The 15,743-nt window shown below is 58.5% G+C and overlaps 7 protein-coding genes across 7 annotated transcripts; all 7 read right to left on the minus strand.

Annotated features, from left to right (window-relative positions):
* Positions 1–3,073: 3,073 nt before the first annotated feature.
* Positions 3,074–5,029, minus strand: LSCM1_05813 (uncharacterized protein; the record flags this gene model as incomplete). Its single annotated transcript, XM_067323252.1, has 1 exon — positions 3,074–5,029. The coding sequence occupies one exon, from the start codon at positions 5,027–5,029 to the stop codon at positions 3,074–3,076; it is 1,956 nt and encodes a 651-aa protein (XP_067180203.1).
* A 1,215-nt stretch (positions 5,030–6,244) lies between these two features.
* On the minus strand, positions 6,245–7,402 carry LSCM1_05814 (uncharacterized protein; the record flags this gene model as incomplete). The annotated part of the gene is made up of 1 exon (XM_067323253.1): positions 6,245–7,402. The coding sequence occupies one exon, from the start codon at positions 7,400–7,402 to the stop codon at positions 6,245–6,247; it is 1,158 nt and encodes a 385-aa protein (XP_067180204.1).
* Positions 7,403–7,915: 513 nt separating this feature from the next.
* Positions 7,916–8,521, minus strand: LSCM1_05815 (uncharacterized protein; the record flags this gene model as incomplete). Its single annotated transcript, XM_067323254.1, has 1 exon — positions 7,916–8,521. One exon carries the CDS (start codon positions 8,519–8,521, stop codon positions 7,916–7,918), a length of 606 nt encoding a protein of 201 aa, XP_067180205.1.
* Positions 8,522–9,233: 712 nt separating this feature from the next.
* LSCM1_05816 (uncharacterized protein) lies at positions 9,234–10,412 on the minus strand (the record flags this gene model as incomplete). Its single annotated transcript, XM_067323255.1, has 1 exon — positions 9,234–10,412. The coding sequence occupies one exon, from the start codon at positions 10,410–10,412 to the stop codon at positions 9,234–9,236; it is 1,179 nt and encodes a 392-aa protein (XP_067180206.1).
* A 602-nt stretch (positions 10,413–11,014) lies between these two features.
* LSCM1_05817 (uncharacterized protein) lies at positions 11,015–11,887 on the minus strand (the record flags this gene model as incomplete). The annotated part of the gene is made up of 1 exon (XM_067323256.1): positions 11,015–11,887. One exon carries the CDS (start codon positions 11,885–11,887, stop codon positions 11,015–11,017), a length of 873 nt encoding a protein of 290 aa, XP_067180207.1.
* Positions 11,888–12,650: 763 nt separating this feature from the next.
* LSCM1_05818 (uncharacterized protein) lies at positions 12,651–14,036 on the minus strand (the record flags this gene model as incomplete). The annotated part of the gene is made up of 1 exon (XM_067323257.1): positions 12,651–14,036. One exon carries the CDS (start codon positions 14,034–14,036, stop codon positions 12,651–12,653), a length of 1,386 nt encoding a protein of 461 aa, XP_067180208.1.
* A 1,069-nt stretch (positions 14,037–15,105) lies between these two features.
* On the minus strand, positions 15,106–15,696 carry LSCM1_05819 (uncharacterized protein; the record flags this gene model as incomplete). Its single annotated transcript, XM_067323258.1, has 1 exon — positions 15,106–15,696. The coding sequence occupies one exon, from the start codon at positions 15,694–15,696 to the stop codon at positions 15,106–15,108; it is 591 nt and encodes a 196-aa protein (XP_067180209.1).
* Between the last annotated feature and the right edge of the window lie 47 nt (positions 15,697–15,743).

Genomic DNA, 15,743 nt, shown 5'->3' on the forward strand with positions numbered 1-15,743 from the left:
TAACTCACCCTAAACCCTAACTCTAACTCCCAACCCTAACTCAAACCCCAACTCCTAACCCTAACCCTTAACCCTGACTCCTAACCTTCCTAAACCTAACCCTAACCCTGCACCCTAACTCCTAACCCTGCAACCCTAACCCCAACTCCTAACCCTAACTCCTAACTCCTAACCCTAACCCTAACCCTAACCCTAACCCTAACCCTAACCCTAACCCTAACCCTAACCCTAACCCTAACCCTAACCCTAACCCTAACCCTAACCCTAACCCTAACCCTAACTCCTAACCCTAACCCTAACCCTAACCCTAACTCCTAACCCTAACCCTAACCCTAACCCTAACCCTAACCCTAACCCTAACCCTAACCCTAACCCTAACCCTAACCCTAACCCTAACCCTAACCCTAACCCTAACCCTAACCCTAACCCTAACCCTAACCCTAACCCTAACCCTAACCCTAACCCTAACCCTAACCCTAACCCTAACCCTAACCCTAACCCTAACCCTAACCCTAACCCTAACCCTAACCCTAACCCTAACCCTAACCCTAACCCTAACCCTAACCCTAACCCTAACCCTAACCCTAACCCTAACCCTAACCCTAACCCTTAACCCTTAACCCTTAACCCTAACCCTAACTCTAACCCTAAATGTCGGGCGACTGTGGTGTGTGAGACGAGAAAGCGTGAGGGGAGGAGAAGAACGTGATGAGGGTGGCTGACGCTCCTGCTAGTCGCATGCGCTTGAACAGCACTCCTCCACATTTGGGGAGCAAATCTCGCCGCGGCTTCGCTGCGCTCGCGGGTCTCATTTCTCCTGTAAGCAGACTTCTGGCCAGGACCAGCCCTCGTCCCCCTCACGGCGCGTGGGGACACGCCGCCGGGGACGCTGGTCGACAGAGCACGCCACTATCGTTTTACGGGAGAAAGCACACACAGACATTAGGCTGCTCGCGGGACGGGCAAGAGGTACAGACGGGCTCCGCCCGCGAGTGCGCTTATACTTAGTGGTGGGCCCCTCGCTGCGCAGTCCGTGTAGGCAGTGCCACCCGAACACCACGCACGGGGCTGGTGAGGTGTCGGCGCGTCTGCTCCCTAACAGGATGGGGGGAACTAGGGGGCCGCATGGCAACACGTTGACTGGGCGCAGCCTCATCCACTAATAACTAAAAGGAAAGCAATCAACCGCTCACAGAATAATCAACGCTTACAGTTTGCAGCAACGGTGTAGCACCGGGCTGCGGTTACGAGTTCAACGAAAAGACACAAACTATTTAGGAATACGGCGCAGCCAACTGTTACGGGACAGACGGAAGCTTCGACGGGCACCCTCACTGCCGCTACCGGGGGCCTGTCAGCAACCTCCTGGGCGGGCGGGTGGGCGTTTTTTCCCCCGAAACTATTGTGTGAAAGGCGATGGTGGCGTGGAGGGCGAGAGGGCTTCGCTGCTTCACCAGGTACACACCGTTTGCGTGCAGAGCACTCATGCGTGTGCAGGAGAGACGGTGGGAAAACGCAGAGGGAGAGGTAGAGTCATCATCCCGCGCACAAGGTGGCGTCCACGCGTGTCCGGTGCAGTGCGGCCTGGTCGGCGAGCCGGGCCTCCGGTTCACCTCCGCCCCATCCGGCGGGGCAAAAACGCATCGAGCTCTGCTGTCCGATTGGCAAGCGCACCCTACATTACCCGACACGCTCTAACCTCGCACGGTTGAGCTTTTGCTGCAAAGGCTATCTGAATTTGCTTCACTGTTTGGGCCCCTTCAAGAGTGTTCGGGGAGATCAGAGGTGAACTGCAGAAATGGAGGGCATGAAAATGACGGCAAGCATGTTGGGTGAAGGAACTCGCGGTGATTAGGATGTGGGTCCGATCGAGCGCTGGTGGTGGCGGTGTATCACGTCGGTTTGTCCAGGAGCAGTGGGGTGGACGTGAGGCGCGGTAAGGGTGGCGCTTGTGGCTGTCGGTAACGCTGAGGTTCGCATGTTTGGGTACCTCTTGATGGATGCCACTCCTTGTGTCGGGCACCTTTGATGCGGAGCAACGGTGCAAGGGCTATCATAGACTTTCTCCGGCAGCAGCTCTGTGGCTCGAAGCACAGCAGAGGATGTGGTTGCCGCCGCGGAGGTAGCTAACGGCGTTGGCATTGGAGGTGGACAAAGGAGACAATGGTGCAATGTATGGTGGGCAGCAGTGGACAGGCTTTTATGATGGTTGGGAGAAGTGGGTCCAGGAAATGTAGCGGTCGAGCACTCCCACAGTGTAGAACGGTAAATGGAGGTGGTTGCCTGGCTCGACAGCTTGTGCTCGCACAATCTCGAAAAGGGTCGGGACGTTCCTTCGTGGTTTCTCCAGAGAAAGCAGCCGGCTATCTGTGGAGCTGTTGCGACGATGCAAGAGCCACTAAGCGCCGGGTAACCCTCTCAAGGTCACACGATCGTCATGGTGTTGATGCAGTCACGTTTTCTTGTATGTGGAACCAGAGGAAGGGGAGGAGGTGTTATCGGAGCTTGGCATTGCCACCAGCGCTGGAGAGCTCCTTTCTCATCTCCAGCGGGCTGGGAGACGCTAAGACAGGGCGAAGGTGTGAGCGGTGCGCGGATTGCTGGTGCGGGTGAGGTAGTTGGTGCTCGATCGACTCGAGTAACGGATCATTGCCGTGGCGAAGGAGAGAAAAGGGGTCATGTACGTGCGGTGAAGGTGTGGAAAGAACGGAAGACCAGGTAAGGGGAAAGGAGAGCAAGCTGAGCGGAACGGGCGGCTGCCATGTGGTGGTGCGCTGCTGTCTCGTCAACGGCTTGTATTGGGCAGAAGCAGATGCATCATATCGAATGCGCAAGGCGATGTCAGCGAAGGCACCTCGGGTGCATCATCCAATGGCGTGTTAGTGAGCGGGCAGATGCGCCACAGTGGGAGTGAAAACGAAGCGGAAAGAAGAAGCAATGTGCCATCGATGGGCAGAGGTGCGCGCCACGGCGCGTGCCAAGGCGCCGCGGCCCTCGTTGTCAACGCCAGTAATCGAGAAAACGGAGCGCAACGTTCTTTCGCGCTGACCGCTTGTCGTGTATGAGTTGGCAGCTAAGCGTGCGTACTGGCACACGTAGTGCAGAGGATAACCATGCCGTCCTCTCCACAACTTACCTCATACGATCCTTCTACTTTGACGTCCGTGATCGGCGACCGGTGCAGTGGCAGCTGCGTGGCGTAGTGGATAAGGTTGGTGTTGTTGCCTGCTTGTGAAAGGTAGAGATTACCGCTACGGGGCGCCTCAGCCGTGCGCGGGGAGACGGTGGGCGGTCGCGCACGGTCGCGTGAGCGAAGATTCCAAAAGTAAAGACACCCGTCTTCACCGCCGCTAAACAGTTCCGAGTCAGTGTTGCCGAAAGATGTCGGGAAGCTCGCCTTCGTATTGTTTTCAGTGCCGGTAAAGCGATATGGCAGCAGCTCACCCGTGAGCATGTCCCATATGCGCATTAGCCCTCCACGGTAGGATGTCAAGAGGAAGGTCGAGGAGGGTGACACTGCCAGCGAGCAGATCTCCATCGTGATGGGCGACACGAGCGACGCTGTGAGGACACCGGTCGCCACGTCCACGACTCGAATGGTGCCGTCCTTGGAGGCGGCGAAGTAGCTAGTGCCGGTCCGGTTCATGACGAGAGAGACGACACCGCAGTTGCTGAAGAGATGCTCATACAGCTTGTTGCCCTTGTTTAGGTCCCACACACTAACGGTTCCCTCGGAAAGCCCGGTCAAGGCGAGAGTTCCGCAGGGGAAGAAGCAGCCAGCGTACACATCAGCGGCGTGGGTGAAGACACAAGCGAAGCAGTCATTTTTCCGTGCCACGTCGCCGCAGTTGTCGAGGAGAGGCTGCACGTTGAGCACGAGCGTCTGGCAGCTGCCCCAGCACAAGAGCTTTGTGCCGTTGCGCCTAAAGGCGCGTATAGGGCACTTGTGGTGATACAGTAGCTGTGCCCTGTCCGCCGCGTTCGCCTCTGAGGAGGGTGCACCGTCGTCCCTGCCGCTCAGAGGTCCAGTGGGAATCCACAGCACGGCGCCGGTATCCGTCGCTGCCACGACAGCGCTATGGCTGAGAAAGGGTTGACAGGCAGTGAGCTTGACACACTGCCGCACGTCGGGGGGCGCTAGTGCAGGAAACGTGCTGCGTACGAGAGCGTTGGCGTCAATCGAGAGAAACGGCTCCGTAAGCGGCAACTGCGCCTCAAGTGGGGTGAACAAGGAAGCAATAGTGGCGCGCTGAAGGCGCCGCACAAGGTCCGGGTGATGACGGGACACTAGCTCGTAGGAGAAGGACTGCTGAAAGATGGTTCGTAGGGGCCGCTTCAGCTCCACCGGCGGCGGCATGCACACGTTGGAATGCCGGCAGTAGTTGGAGGAATCGACGCTTCCGAGCTGCGTGCGGATGTAGTGCAGGAGCTGCGCGCGCCCTAGCTCGGCTGTCCAGCCGCGGTACTCTGGATACAAGTTGCTACTCTCCGCCACGGTCCTACATGTCAGCAGGTATGCAAGCTTCTGGAAGTGCTCGCGACTGATGGAGCGCTCAAAAGGTTTAATGCTGCGCATGAAGAAGGTAAAGGTGCGCTGGTCGTTGTCCTGCTCGACAAGCTCCATGTACTGCTGCTGAGCCAACAAGAACGGCAGGGAGCGCACCAGCAGTGCGACTGGCGACGTCCCCTCCGGCTTCAGGCCACACTTTGCGGCTGTTTTTGTTTGGAGCTTTTTGAGGCTTCTTTGCGCGCTTTCCCAGTTGCCCTCCTCAGTGGCGCGGCTGAGAGCGCGCAGCGTCTTGCGGAGGTAATGCTCTCCGCGGAGCTGGCTCGTGGCCTCTTCCCGTAGTACCTGCGCGGAGGAGGTAAAGCCTTCCTCGATGAGCCACGACACGATAATCTGCACCATCTCGGTCCGAGTCACATCGTTGGACTCGATGTCCACGATAGGGGTCGGTGTGAAGACGGCTCGCGTCGACCCCCGGGCGCCGTCCTGTCCGCCTATGTTTGCCGTAGCTTGAAAGTTCATGCCTTTGTCTGAGATGTCCTGTGTGTGCGCGTGTATATATGTGTCGGTACAGAGTTTCAGTGGAGAGCGTTTATGCGTGGATTAATGTGTATGGGGGACGTTTGCTGTGGAATGAAGCGCGTGGCGTACGGTGAGGTGGGGAGGTGTGAAAAGCCGGAAGAGAGCAAGTCGGAGAGGATGCGAAAAAGGCGGCTGTCATGTGGGCAAGTGGGCAGAGCATGACGCACTCGCTTCCCTCTCGTTTTCCATTAGCGGTAGCGAGACAAAAAAAGAGGTGAAATCGAGGCGCCCTTTCTTGCGGCTGCAGAGCACACATGTCGCTAAAGCGGTGTTCGGTGATGGAGCTGCTGTTGTTGGGGGGGGGAGGGGGGAGTAAGGATGGGGGGGCGAATGCAAGAGGCATCACAAAGCACGAGATTTGCTTTCATCGTACCGAACCCTGCGTCACCTTCTTCCCGTGGTTCTCTCTGCGACAGAGCAGGCGCGATGATGCGGGCACGCCAGAGCCAAGAGGTGAAGAGAGGTGGTGCACGGTGTGGCGGGCTTTGGCAACGGTCATTGCTGATATCTTCGCAGCGACCCATCCGCCTGCGTCTGTAAGGGAAAGGGAGAGAAAGCTGAAAAGGCAACATTTTCTTTTGTGGAGAGTTCAGTAGAGGATGGCAATGATTCACTGTGCGGATGCATAAGGCGAGAGAAAACTGAAGCGCAAAGATATAGCGCGCATAAGCAGCTATGCAGGTGGGCAGAGGACGACATAAAGCGCAGGAGACGAGTCAGAGGTAGGGAGTAGCGCGGAAGGGTTGCTCGCTATACCGAGTGCCTTCTCTCTGCTTAGCCTCTCAAGCACCGTCCCACACCCTGCCTCCGGATGCAGTTGCGTCCGCATCTATGTTGAGACGCATAACCGATAGTGTAGGCGTCAATGATGAAAGAAAGGCTAAGAGAGCGAGAGCGCTGTCGCAGAGTAGTGAGAAAGGGGGGGGACATTGACCCGGTGGTGCAACGGTGCTGTCAGCAGACTCGTTTGCGAGAGAGGAAGCCCATACGCCAAAATGGGCAAGTGAAAAAAAAAGGAATGGGCACCAACGCGGACGTGATCGCAGCTATCGTCAAGCTGCGGTCGCATGCAGTCTTCCTGCTGGCCAAGTGGAGGCAGTGTATATTCCGGTTTTGACTGTGATATGGAGGCTGTTAGCGCCAACACCGCCTTTGTCAACGCCCGTTCCGCCTCTCTCGACGAGCGAAATCGGAGAGTGCTCGCCAGATGTCCTCCTTGATGACTTCCGGCCATGCCTTCTCTAGGAACACAAACTCAGAGTAGGCGCACTCGTAGAGGAGAAAATTGCTGATGCGCTGCTCCCCGCTCGTGCGAAGGATGAGATCTGGTTCTACAGAGACGCCGTCACCAAAAATCTGCGCATCGTTCGTCTCGTGCTCATCCTGCGTAATGCTGCGCAGCATCTCCCTGTCCAGCTCGGCCTTCGTCACCTCTGTAACGATGGATGCGGGGTCGGTGCGTTGTAGGAGACGGCGAGCGAGAAGACGGTTGCACGCCGCCACCACCTCCGACTGACCGCTGTAGCTCACGCAAATGTTCAGTACAAGCCGACGCGGCAGCACTACTCGTGTCTCGTCTTCGACGCTCCTCATGAGCTCAACGACACGAGGCGGAAGGCGATACCGCTCGGTAGTGATGAAACGCACAAAGACGTGCCGGTCCAGGGCAACTTTTCGGACACGGCTGAAGAAGAAGAAAAAAAGCGACATGAGCGCGTCCACCTCCGCGGTGGGGCGGTTCCAATTGTCGGTAGAGAAAGCGTACACCGTCACCATACGGATGCCTGCCTCCATGCAGTGGTCGACGACCTCCAGCAGCTTCTCCCCACCGGCGCGGTGGCCGTCGAGGGAGGTGTGCTGAATGACCTCTGCAAAGCGTGTGTACTGTGCCGCTAGCCAGGACTGCCCACTCTCACGATTGGCAGCGGTGACTTGTGTAGCACTGCACAGCTCCTCACGGATCTCTCGCAGAGCTGCGGCGTCTGGTTGTCTAGTCGCCGTGCTGTAGCACCTGCCGTAGCGTCTGTTGCCATCCATGATGATGCCGAGGTGCCGCACATTGTGAGAGATGTGGTGCGGCTTGTTCACCGGGACCGTCTTCGTAGCCGACGGCGCGCCCCGTCGAGTGTACAGCTTCCGTAAGACGAGCGCTATTTGTCCAAGAAAGGCGAAGACGAGCACAGAGAGGCATATCATACCGAACGTGCCACAGGCCGTGCGGAGAGTCGAGATGTCGTCGCTGCCGTTCAAGACTGGCGATATGCTATGCTGCTCTAGGGTGGCCCCATGCCGCAACCGGAGAGGAGCTCCCATTCACTGCGTGGGCGCTTACGTGTGCGGGGTGGTGGGTGCGGGGTAAGGGAGAACGAAAGGGGACTGTAGTAGCTGCCCTTCATGGAAGAGAATAGAAGTGAATGCTCAGAGAATAGCGCCGTGAGAGGCATGAATGAGGGAGAGAGAGTGAATAGTGGTGGGCTACCTTGACACTTAGCGCGCAAGAAGCGACAAGCACAAGGAGCTGAGCTGGGGGGTGACGCTCACACTCTCTGTGGGTACGATGGTGGCGAGGGCGGTCACTCATACGATGCTCACTAAGAAGAGGGTGATGGAGAGAGAAGAGGGACCGCACAGAATCACTCTGTTGCGAAGCGGCGTCTCTTTCAGGGTGGCTCACAGACGAAGAAAGAGGGGCTTGTGATGCATGCAGAGATGGCCGGGCAGAGTTTTTGCGGGTAGTACGCGCATGGCGTCATCACCGGCAGCAAGGGTGGCGGTCATCGTTGTAGCTGGCAACGGACGCATATACGCGCACGTAGTCCTCCACCGTCACTTGCGGATAGCAGCAGAGTCGGGGTCCAGCGCACCACGCTGCAGCATGCCCAATAAGTCGCCCTTCCTCGCTGCTCCCCAGCGAAGGCGGTCGCTGGAGTTGCGGTGCAGCACGTCGGAGTTGAGTAAAGAGAGGGATTGCGCGGTGGTGATGATGGGAGAGAAGAGCGTGTACACACCCTTGGCGAAGTGCACCACAGGCGTGTAAAGCCAATTACCGAAGAGCAGCAGGAGCGAGCGCTGCGCGTTCCTTTGCTCCGTCGCGAGGCCCCGATGAGTGGACACACCAGCGAAGAGGCGAAGCTGCTCGGTGTGATCGGAGACGATGCCGTGCTGGCTTTCCAGGCTCATGACGACAAACTCTAACTGCTGCTGGGCGTAGGCCATCTCACACTGGCTCTTGCCAAACAACTCCTCCAGGCGAGTTACTTGCGCGCGAAGGTCGTCGATAACGACACGCCTCCGCTCGCTCTCGTTCTCCAGATGACGGCACCGCCTTGAGAGTTGCTCAATGGCTCCTTGAAGGTGCTGAATTTGATTGCGTTGATCCTCTGGCGCCTCCGTCACAGCGCGCAAGATCTGTTTGATGCGGGGTTCGTGCATGTTGGTGACACCGACGCTGCCCGGGGAGAAGCGATCCGAGTAGCTTTCGAATCACACACCGAGGAGCGTTGCACGTGCGTTCAAGTGCAGTAAGCCGAGCGAGAATGGAGAAACGAGTCGTACATATCCGGGGACAACGCTTGCTGTCACAAAGCGAGACGGGTAAGGAGGGAATGAAAGCGGCGGCGAAATGGCACGCGGCGAGCAGAGGGGTAAGCGGTGGTCTCAATGATGAAGAGAAGGACTACCACAGACATCAAAAAGAGGGGAAGGCGGCGAGCTTTTGGGGATGGACGAGTCGAGAGTTGACGGGTTGTAGAGGGGGGGCATCCTAAACGGTTACGTAACATCATGGCAGGTTCGCCTGCAGCGGCTGCGGTACACCGGGCGAATCGCGGAATGGGCGCAAGCGCAATATGAGTATCAGTCAGCGAGGGCCTCTCCCTCCGCCCAAGCCGAGTGCAGAGAGCGGCGCTGGAATGGATCAGCTCCAGCGCATCACCTGAATCGCAAATGGCGGTGGTACAGCCGAGAGAGAAGGGGTCATCAGGCACTGCCGCGCTGCGCATAATGCGGCCGTCACAGTCGAACAGAGAGAAAGGAGGATGGCAAAAAGCAGAGTGATGTAAGCGCATCTCATGAGCGCCACGGGTGTCTGCCTCCAATGGCACAGCACGGACGCTCTCCTCCCCTCCCCCTGCCTCCTCGTCTCTCACGTGATAAGGGGGAGGGGGCCCTCTCTGCAGGTATGCGCTTCGCCTACGACGTCTTGTGTATGTGCAGCAGCGCCCTCTCTGAAGACGGAATTCATTTCTTTGCTGTACATCATGTTTGTGTCCTTCAGCATCACTGGCGGTGTGGTTGGGCACATGCACGTTAAGAGACGATTGATGCGCCCCACAACGAAATTCTGCACTGCCAGCCGATCCCACAATGTGGTGGCGTTGTTCAAGCACGGCAACGCACCTTCCATGCTTCGTGGCGCGTCGTGCTGCACCATCAGTGGCTTCAAGGCCCGATTCACCTCCAATAAGGAGTCGATCACGGTGGCACGGACCGCCATGTTTGTCTCTTTGTCGAGAAAGTTCTCAGTGGTGCGCAGCGCGTCGTTCGCCGTCATCACGGGCCGAAGGTATCCGCTGAGCTGGCTCAGGTGGTACTGCTGCAGCTCATGCAGGCGTAGCTGGATCTCTTCTAGCTCCCTCGTGCATTGGTCAAGCTGGCGGCGGGCCTCGACGATGTCGTTAGTGTAGTCATAGCCACAAGATGATTGACCGATCGGTGAAGTCGGCGCTTGCTTGGCCCCAACGACGTCCACACTATTTCCATCGTTATTCAGCTCGACATGGTGTAGCCCTTTGCAGCGCTCGCGCGTGAGTGCGGCGAGACGGCATCGGAGAAGTCGGTTCCGGGCCTGGGCAAAGTGGAGCTTGTCTTCCTCGAGCTCAGTGGCACGTCGCAGCTCCTCTGCCTCCCTCGCCGCCGACCGCCCCACGGCGAGCAGCTGCTGCGAGGCCTTCTCTTGCTTGAGCAAGCTAGCCACGATGCTCGCGCGACTAGCTTGTCTAGTGCGTTGTTTCTCATCCGCCGCCGTGCCGTCTGAAGGAAGACTGGCGGACTGATTACTCGAGCATGGGGCCAAAGGCACATCCGGCGGCACCTGCGCCGCTGGAACCGCACCCCTGAAACGCCACGAAGTGGGTGCGCGACTCGCATCAGTTTTGCATAGGCCTATAAACTCCTCAAAGGCTGCCTCTTGATCAGCCAAGAAGTTTGCCATGGAGATTTCGATGGCTCCCACAGGCGACGCTCTGCTCACACACGCGGGACAATTCCTCTGAGGGGTCGCGGCGACACGAGAGCCTTGCAACGTTCGAGTGTGTAGTGACATGAGCTGCGCACCCGGAGTCTATGCGGACGACGATCTAGCCTCCTCGTGGCAGCAGTGCAACGGGTAATGGGCGATCGTCACCAACCACCAGCAGGAGCGTGCGGAGCGACAAGATCGATGTAGGGAGAAGCTCGTTCGCCCTTTTTATTTTTGTGTCGGCGTGTACTTCCATGTTAACCGTTTAACGCGTGCAAAAAAAAAAAACAGAGAGATGCGGTGGCCGACGAAGGGGCGATAGTCATAGAGAAAGAGACGAGTGGGCGGGAAGGCTGAGCGCGCGTGGACGCGAGCTTCTGGCGGGTACGAATGTGCGCCTACCGCGCACGCGAAGGGCACTGGACCCGATGTTTGTAACAGATGGTAATGGCGTGGTGAGCCTGTTCTGTGAGTGGCGGCGGTGCTGTTATTCCGGGGCAGCCGCTTCGCTCCTTACAGTGGGAATATGCTCTGCACCTCTCACGCGACTCGTTTGTGTGTGTGTGTATGTGTGTGTGTCCTTTACAAGTGTTCCCCATACTCGAGTAAAGGCGCTTCTGTTGTAGAGGCAACTGCAGCCTCCGTGGCAACACTGTTTCGACTCTCACAGTACCGAGCCCGCTTAGCTATGCAGGGGCGATTGCTGCGCCGCCCCCCCCCCTCGACTCCAAGACGGCTTTGACAGGCGCGTAGTCGAGGCGGTGAAAACAGCTTGGGCCCCATCTTGCAAGCTGCGCTTGGTGTGCTGCCGTACAGTATCCTTTGTGTTGATGAAAGCCGTACTGTGGGAAGGCACAATGCATGACGGTCGCTGCGTATGCGTCTCTGACCACCTTGGCCACAATGGATGCGGCAGCGATGGACAACATCGTCGCGTCGCCGCTGACCACGGTCGTGCTACCGAACCCATCCAAGAGAGGGTATTCGACACCGATCCGTTTACGAGCATCAACTTTTTTCACCGCCTGCACGCGCACCCGCTGCCGATCCTCGCTGGACAGAAACGTCCACGGCACACGGTTGCCGTCAATGAGAATCGCGCAGCTCAGCGGCGTGAGAGTACCACGCCCTCTCACCGCATTGTAAGAGCGCACAATGGCGTCACAAACCGCAGACATCCCCTCCAGCGTGGCATTGAGAATGTTGCGCTCGTTAATGACAGCGACCTCGACGAGCGTCGCGGCCACCGCCTGTAGCGGCTGGCGCTGCTGATATCGGACGAGGCAGCACGCTCCATCGCGGATGGTGGTCTCCAAGAAATCTTCGGCGCTCGCATCGCTTAGCTCTGCACACATTGCCTTCAGCGTTTCGGCGCGAGTACTTTCTTTCATCCTCTTGCTGTCCTTCACGCTGTAGCGCACTGGCGTGGCAGAAATGCGGTAGAGGGTGGCAGCGACACCTACAGGGCCTGCCATGCAGCCGCGGCCTGCCTCATCCATACCAATCACATAGCGAATGGAGGGGCGCATCCCCGCCCCATCCCTTTCCGTTGTATCCATGGCACTCAGGGCGATGGTGCAGATGCGCGCGCACGTATGGGGGCTGTCATAGAGGTGTTTGCGCGCCGCGACAACGTGTTCATAGAAGCAGAAAGGGAAGAAGAGGGGTAACGCAAAACGGGTAGGAGCAGCGAACGGCACGGGAGAGGAGTGCGGCGTGCCGGAAGCCCACGAAGTACAAGCTATCGGCAAGCGGAGAAGGGAAGCAAGCCGTCGCCAACAAGACGCACACACGCGTTGCGCCCGTAAGGTGAAGGAAGGAGGAGCACTGTGTGTCTTGAGAGCACAGCAAAGGTAGAGAAGGTAGAGGACGGCAGGTACAAGCTGGAGGTCCGCGAAGTGCTCCGCCTGACCTGCTCCCTCCCCGACAGCCCTTCAGCGGGTATACAGCAGTTGTAGCGAAGTCAACGGGGGCACATCAGCATTGGGTCCTTTTGCGGGACTTCGGCTGTGTATGTGTGTGTGTGAGAGAGAGGAGCGAAGGGGGAGGGGCATGTCCCTTCAGAAGCCGCTCAAGGAGAGCAGAGAGAGAGGGAGGGGAGCTCAGTATCGGTGCGGCACACACACCGAGGGATACGCTCACAGACGTGCTTACACAGAAGAGCGGAAAGGGCAGCGAGCGCTTTCCGAAGAAGAATGCACAGGGAGGAAAAGACGCGAGCCGTAGGAGTCGCGACGGAAGCGGTCATCCTATCAAGCAGACGTGCTTGTGCAGGAAGCTTGAAGTGGTTGGCGAATGTTGGAAGCTGGGCAGCGATTGCTGTCAAAGAGAGAGGTGTGGTGAAAGATTTAGGTATCTATGCGCGTTAGGGAGGAAGCGCAGGGACTCAGAAACGCACTCGGCCTCCTCAAGCGCGGCTAGGATGTCAGCAGGAATGGTGTGAAGTAATTCCCCGTCATCAGAGAGTAGGGAGGTGCAGCAGTGGTGCTCTGATGGTGGTGAAGACGCCTGGAGGTCGACGCGGCTAAGCAGTTCCTCCGCGGAACTGATGACACTCGCAAAGGAGCTTGTGCGCCCGCCAGTCGGTTTGCGCACATGTGACCTCGACAATGCCGGAGGTCCTTGCCGCGTTCTTGGATGAAAGGTGCACGCGCGCATCGCTGCCTCGCTCTGCTCTACCAGGGCGTGGTGCAGCCGCTCAGCGCGCCGCCGCTGCCACATTGCTGTGCGAGCATAGAGTGGAGCTCGCTCAAGGCGGAACGTTGTGTTAATTAGCGGCGCAAACGTCTCGTCCGGGCATACGCGGCTGGCCGCATCGGGCGCAGACTTTGGCCGAAGGAGTCGCTCGTGAGCGGTGTCTCCTCGCTGTGAAGCGATGAGGCTGCTGACAGCGTCGGTTCGGGGGCAGAAGTCGTTTCTAGATGGCATATGCATTAGGTTCTCCTGCGTCTGTTCATGAACACGTCGCTTAACAGCGTCTTCGTAAAGGCGTCGGTGTACCACCGCGGGCGCCGCTTTGGGCTTTAGGTGACTCGAGGTGGACAAGTTGGTCACATCGCCGAAAGCCGCAGTGTCTGGGATTGCGTTTCCCGCACCACTGTAGAGCCGCTCAACGACCGGTCGGCTAGACTTGATGGAGCGTGCACGTGCTGATATGGCAGGCTTGAAGGAAAACCTCCTCACCTCCTGCTGCCGCTTGTATTCGAGCTGCTGCTCCATGCGCTTGTGGCGCTCCATCAACACATCGCCGACTGGAAGCCGCATCCAGTCGTTCTGTTGCCGCACCGCCACGGCCATCTCACGCGAGGCAGGGAGGATGGCTGGTTGGCATGTAGATGGCGTCGTCCTTTCTGCGAGAAGGGCGGCTTGGCGCTCAGCTCGGTGTTGTCGGGCGGCCTCGGCAGACGTGTGACGGGAAGGTGTGGGAGCGAACAGCCGACGGTGAAGATTTGGTGCTGAAGGACGCACCGTCTCCTCCAAGGCGGCGGCCTCGGAGAGGCTCTTGCGCCGCTGCGCCTCCCTTAGCCTTTGACGATACCATACGCCGTACCGCAGCAGTCGCTCCTCCACGCGGAGGGCCGTGCCATGTGGCCTGTTGGAGTGCACAGGGGATAGCTCACAGATGACATCAGGAGTGACTGCAGTGGTGGCACCGAAATTGGGAGAGGATGAGGGGCCACCCTGTGCCTCTGAATCGGACATGAGCATTGGCGTGTATGGAGAAGGCGGAGACGCTGTCATCTCTGTTTCTGCTGCCTGCAGAGCTGCCCCTTGACAGCAAAGAGCAGTGCGCATATCCGTCCATACGCATACGCAGACACATGTGCGGGGAAAGGGGGGGTGAGCGGAGGTGAGCAGAGAGGAAAGAAAATGCAGATGCGGTACGAGTGAGAAGGGAAAAGAGGGGTGCAGCGCAGGGGTAACAGCGCTGTCCTCGTAGTGGGGCATGACGAGGGTCATGAAGCGGCGCACACGCGGAGGCTTCGGTGCGTGATGAGGGCCCCTTGTGGCACCGTTGCGACGGCAGGGCACGAACGTTTGACGACGCGCAGAACAGTGCAGCCGCGGTAGCTCATGGGGCAACAGCTCAGGGCCCGCTGCTGGCACACAGTAGCTGGATTGCAGTAGGGCATACGCATCACATATAACAGAGAAGAAAACTTGTCGTGCGGCTACGTCATCGGCTCGTGTTTCGCGTTCATTGGGTACCCAAGTAGAAGAGAAGAGAGAGTGAGGAAGAGGGCAGGTCACCCGCCGAACGAATCAGAGAGAGATAGAGAGCAAAGGTGCGCATCCAAGACTATGCGAAGAGGAACACAGCAGTGAGCACATCCACGCGAGGAGAGAGAGGGAATACGAGCAAGCGACCCCCTGTGCAGACGCAGTCAGCCTGGTGAGCGGCAGCGAACAAGACACGGGAAAGGCGGAAGAGGGGGCGGGGCGCAGGGAAAAGAGCGCGACAGACGAGGAGGGGAGGAGAGAAAACGGGGCGGGACGGCACACGAGCTGTTCTATACATAAATTTGGTGAGAAAGTGCGTGCGTGTGTGTAGGGGAGGGGGGTGTCAAAACGTTAAAGAGGTAGCTGGGCCTTCGTTGAGGGCATGGTCGCGTGATGCAGCGCTGCCTCACCTCCACGCAGTTCCCCTCCTCTACGCTATCCGCAAACGCCATCTCCGCTTCCATTCATCGCCAGTTCTGCCACACGAGCCTCTGTAAAGGTGAGCAGGGCCCCATGCAACATAGTACAACGATCGAATAGGGCGGAGGATGGGGTATCACGTGCTGCCGTTGGCTGATGGATGGGACTGGAAGCGGTAGCTGAACGTACTGGGGTTTTTAGAGGAATAGACGGTGGGTTTGCTCGATGATGGGAAGTATGTGCGCTGCTCTTGCGCCTCGGCCAGGTGAGCACGCCGCGCCTCGTCGAAAAGCTGGTGCACGTCTGGCAATGCCGTCTTCTCTGTGGGTGAGGAACGTGGAGCGTCAGTCGCCTTTTGGTGTCGGTTGTAGAGCCGCTCCTCCACGTACGAAACGCGTGCACTGTGCGAGCCGTGGCGCCTCAGGTCGAGCTCGCGGCGCGTGCGAGCATTATGGCGATCCATAATTGCATGAATGTCTTCATAAAGGCGTGCGGAGACGCGGCGAATGCGCTCTGGCGTCGGCACGCGAGTCGCAAGTTTCCGATGAGGCGGGGCTGCCGTGCCACTAGGGCGGAGTGAGTTGGCCATGGCCGCAGCCTCTGAGGACTGGCCGGCCTCCCGGATTGTTTCAAGAGCTCCCAGTTCATGGGCGTGGCTACTGTCGACCAACAAGTCCACGTAGCGGATTTGCGGCGCCGGCAGTGACGGCGGTGCAGCAGCGTGCATAGCAGTTGCAGTGACGAGTCGCGCTGATGCCAAGGCGGATGCAGCGC

This window comes from Leishmania martiniquensis, chromosome 13 (genome assembly GCF_017916325.1).
Source record: "Leishmania martiniquensis isolate LSCM1 chromosome 13, whole genome shotgun sequence".
Taxonomy (NCBI): Eukaryota; Euglenozoa; class Kinetoplastea; order Trypanosomatida; family Trypanosomatidae; genus Leishmania; species Leishmania martiniquensis.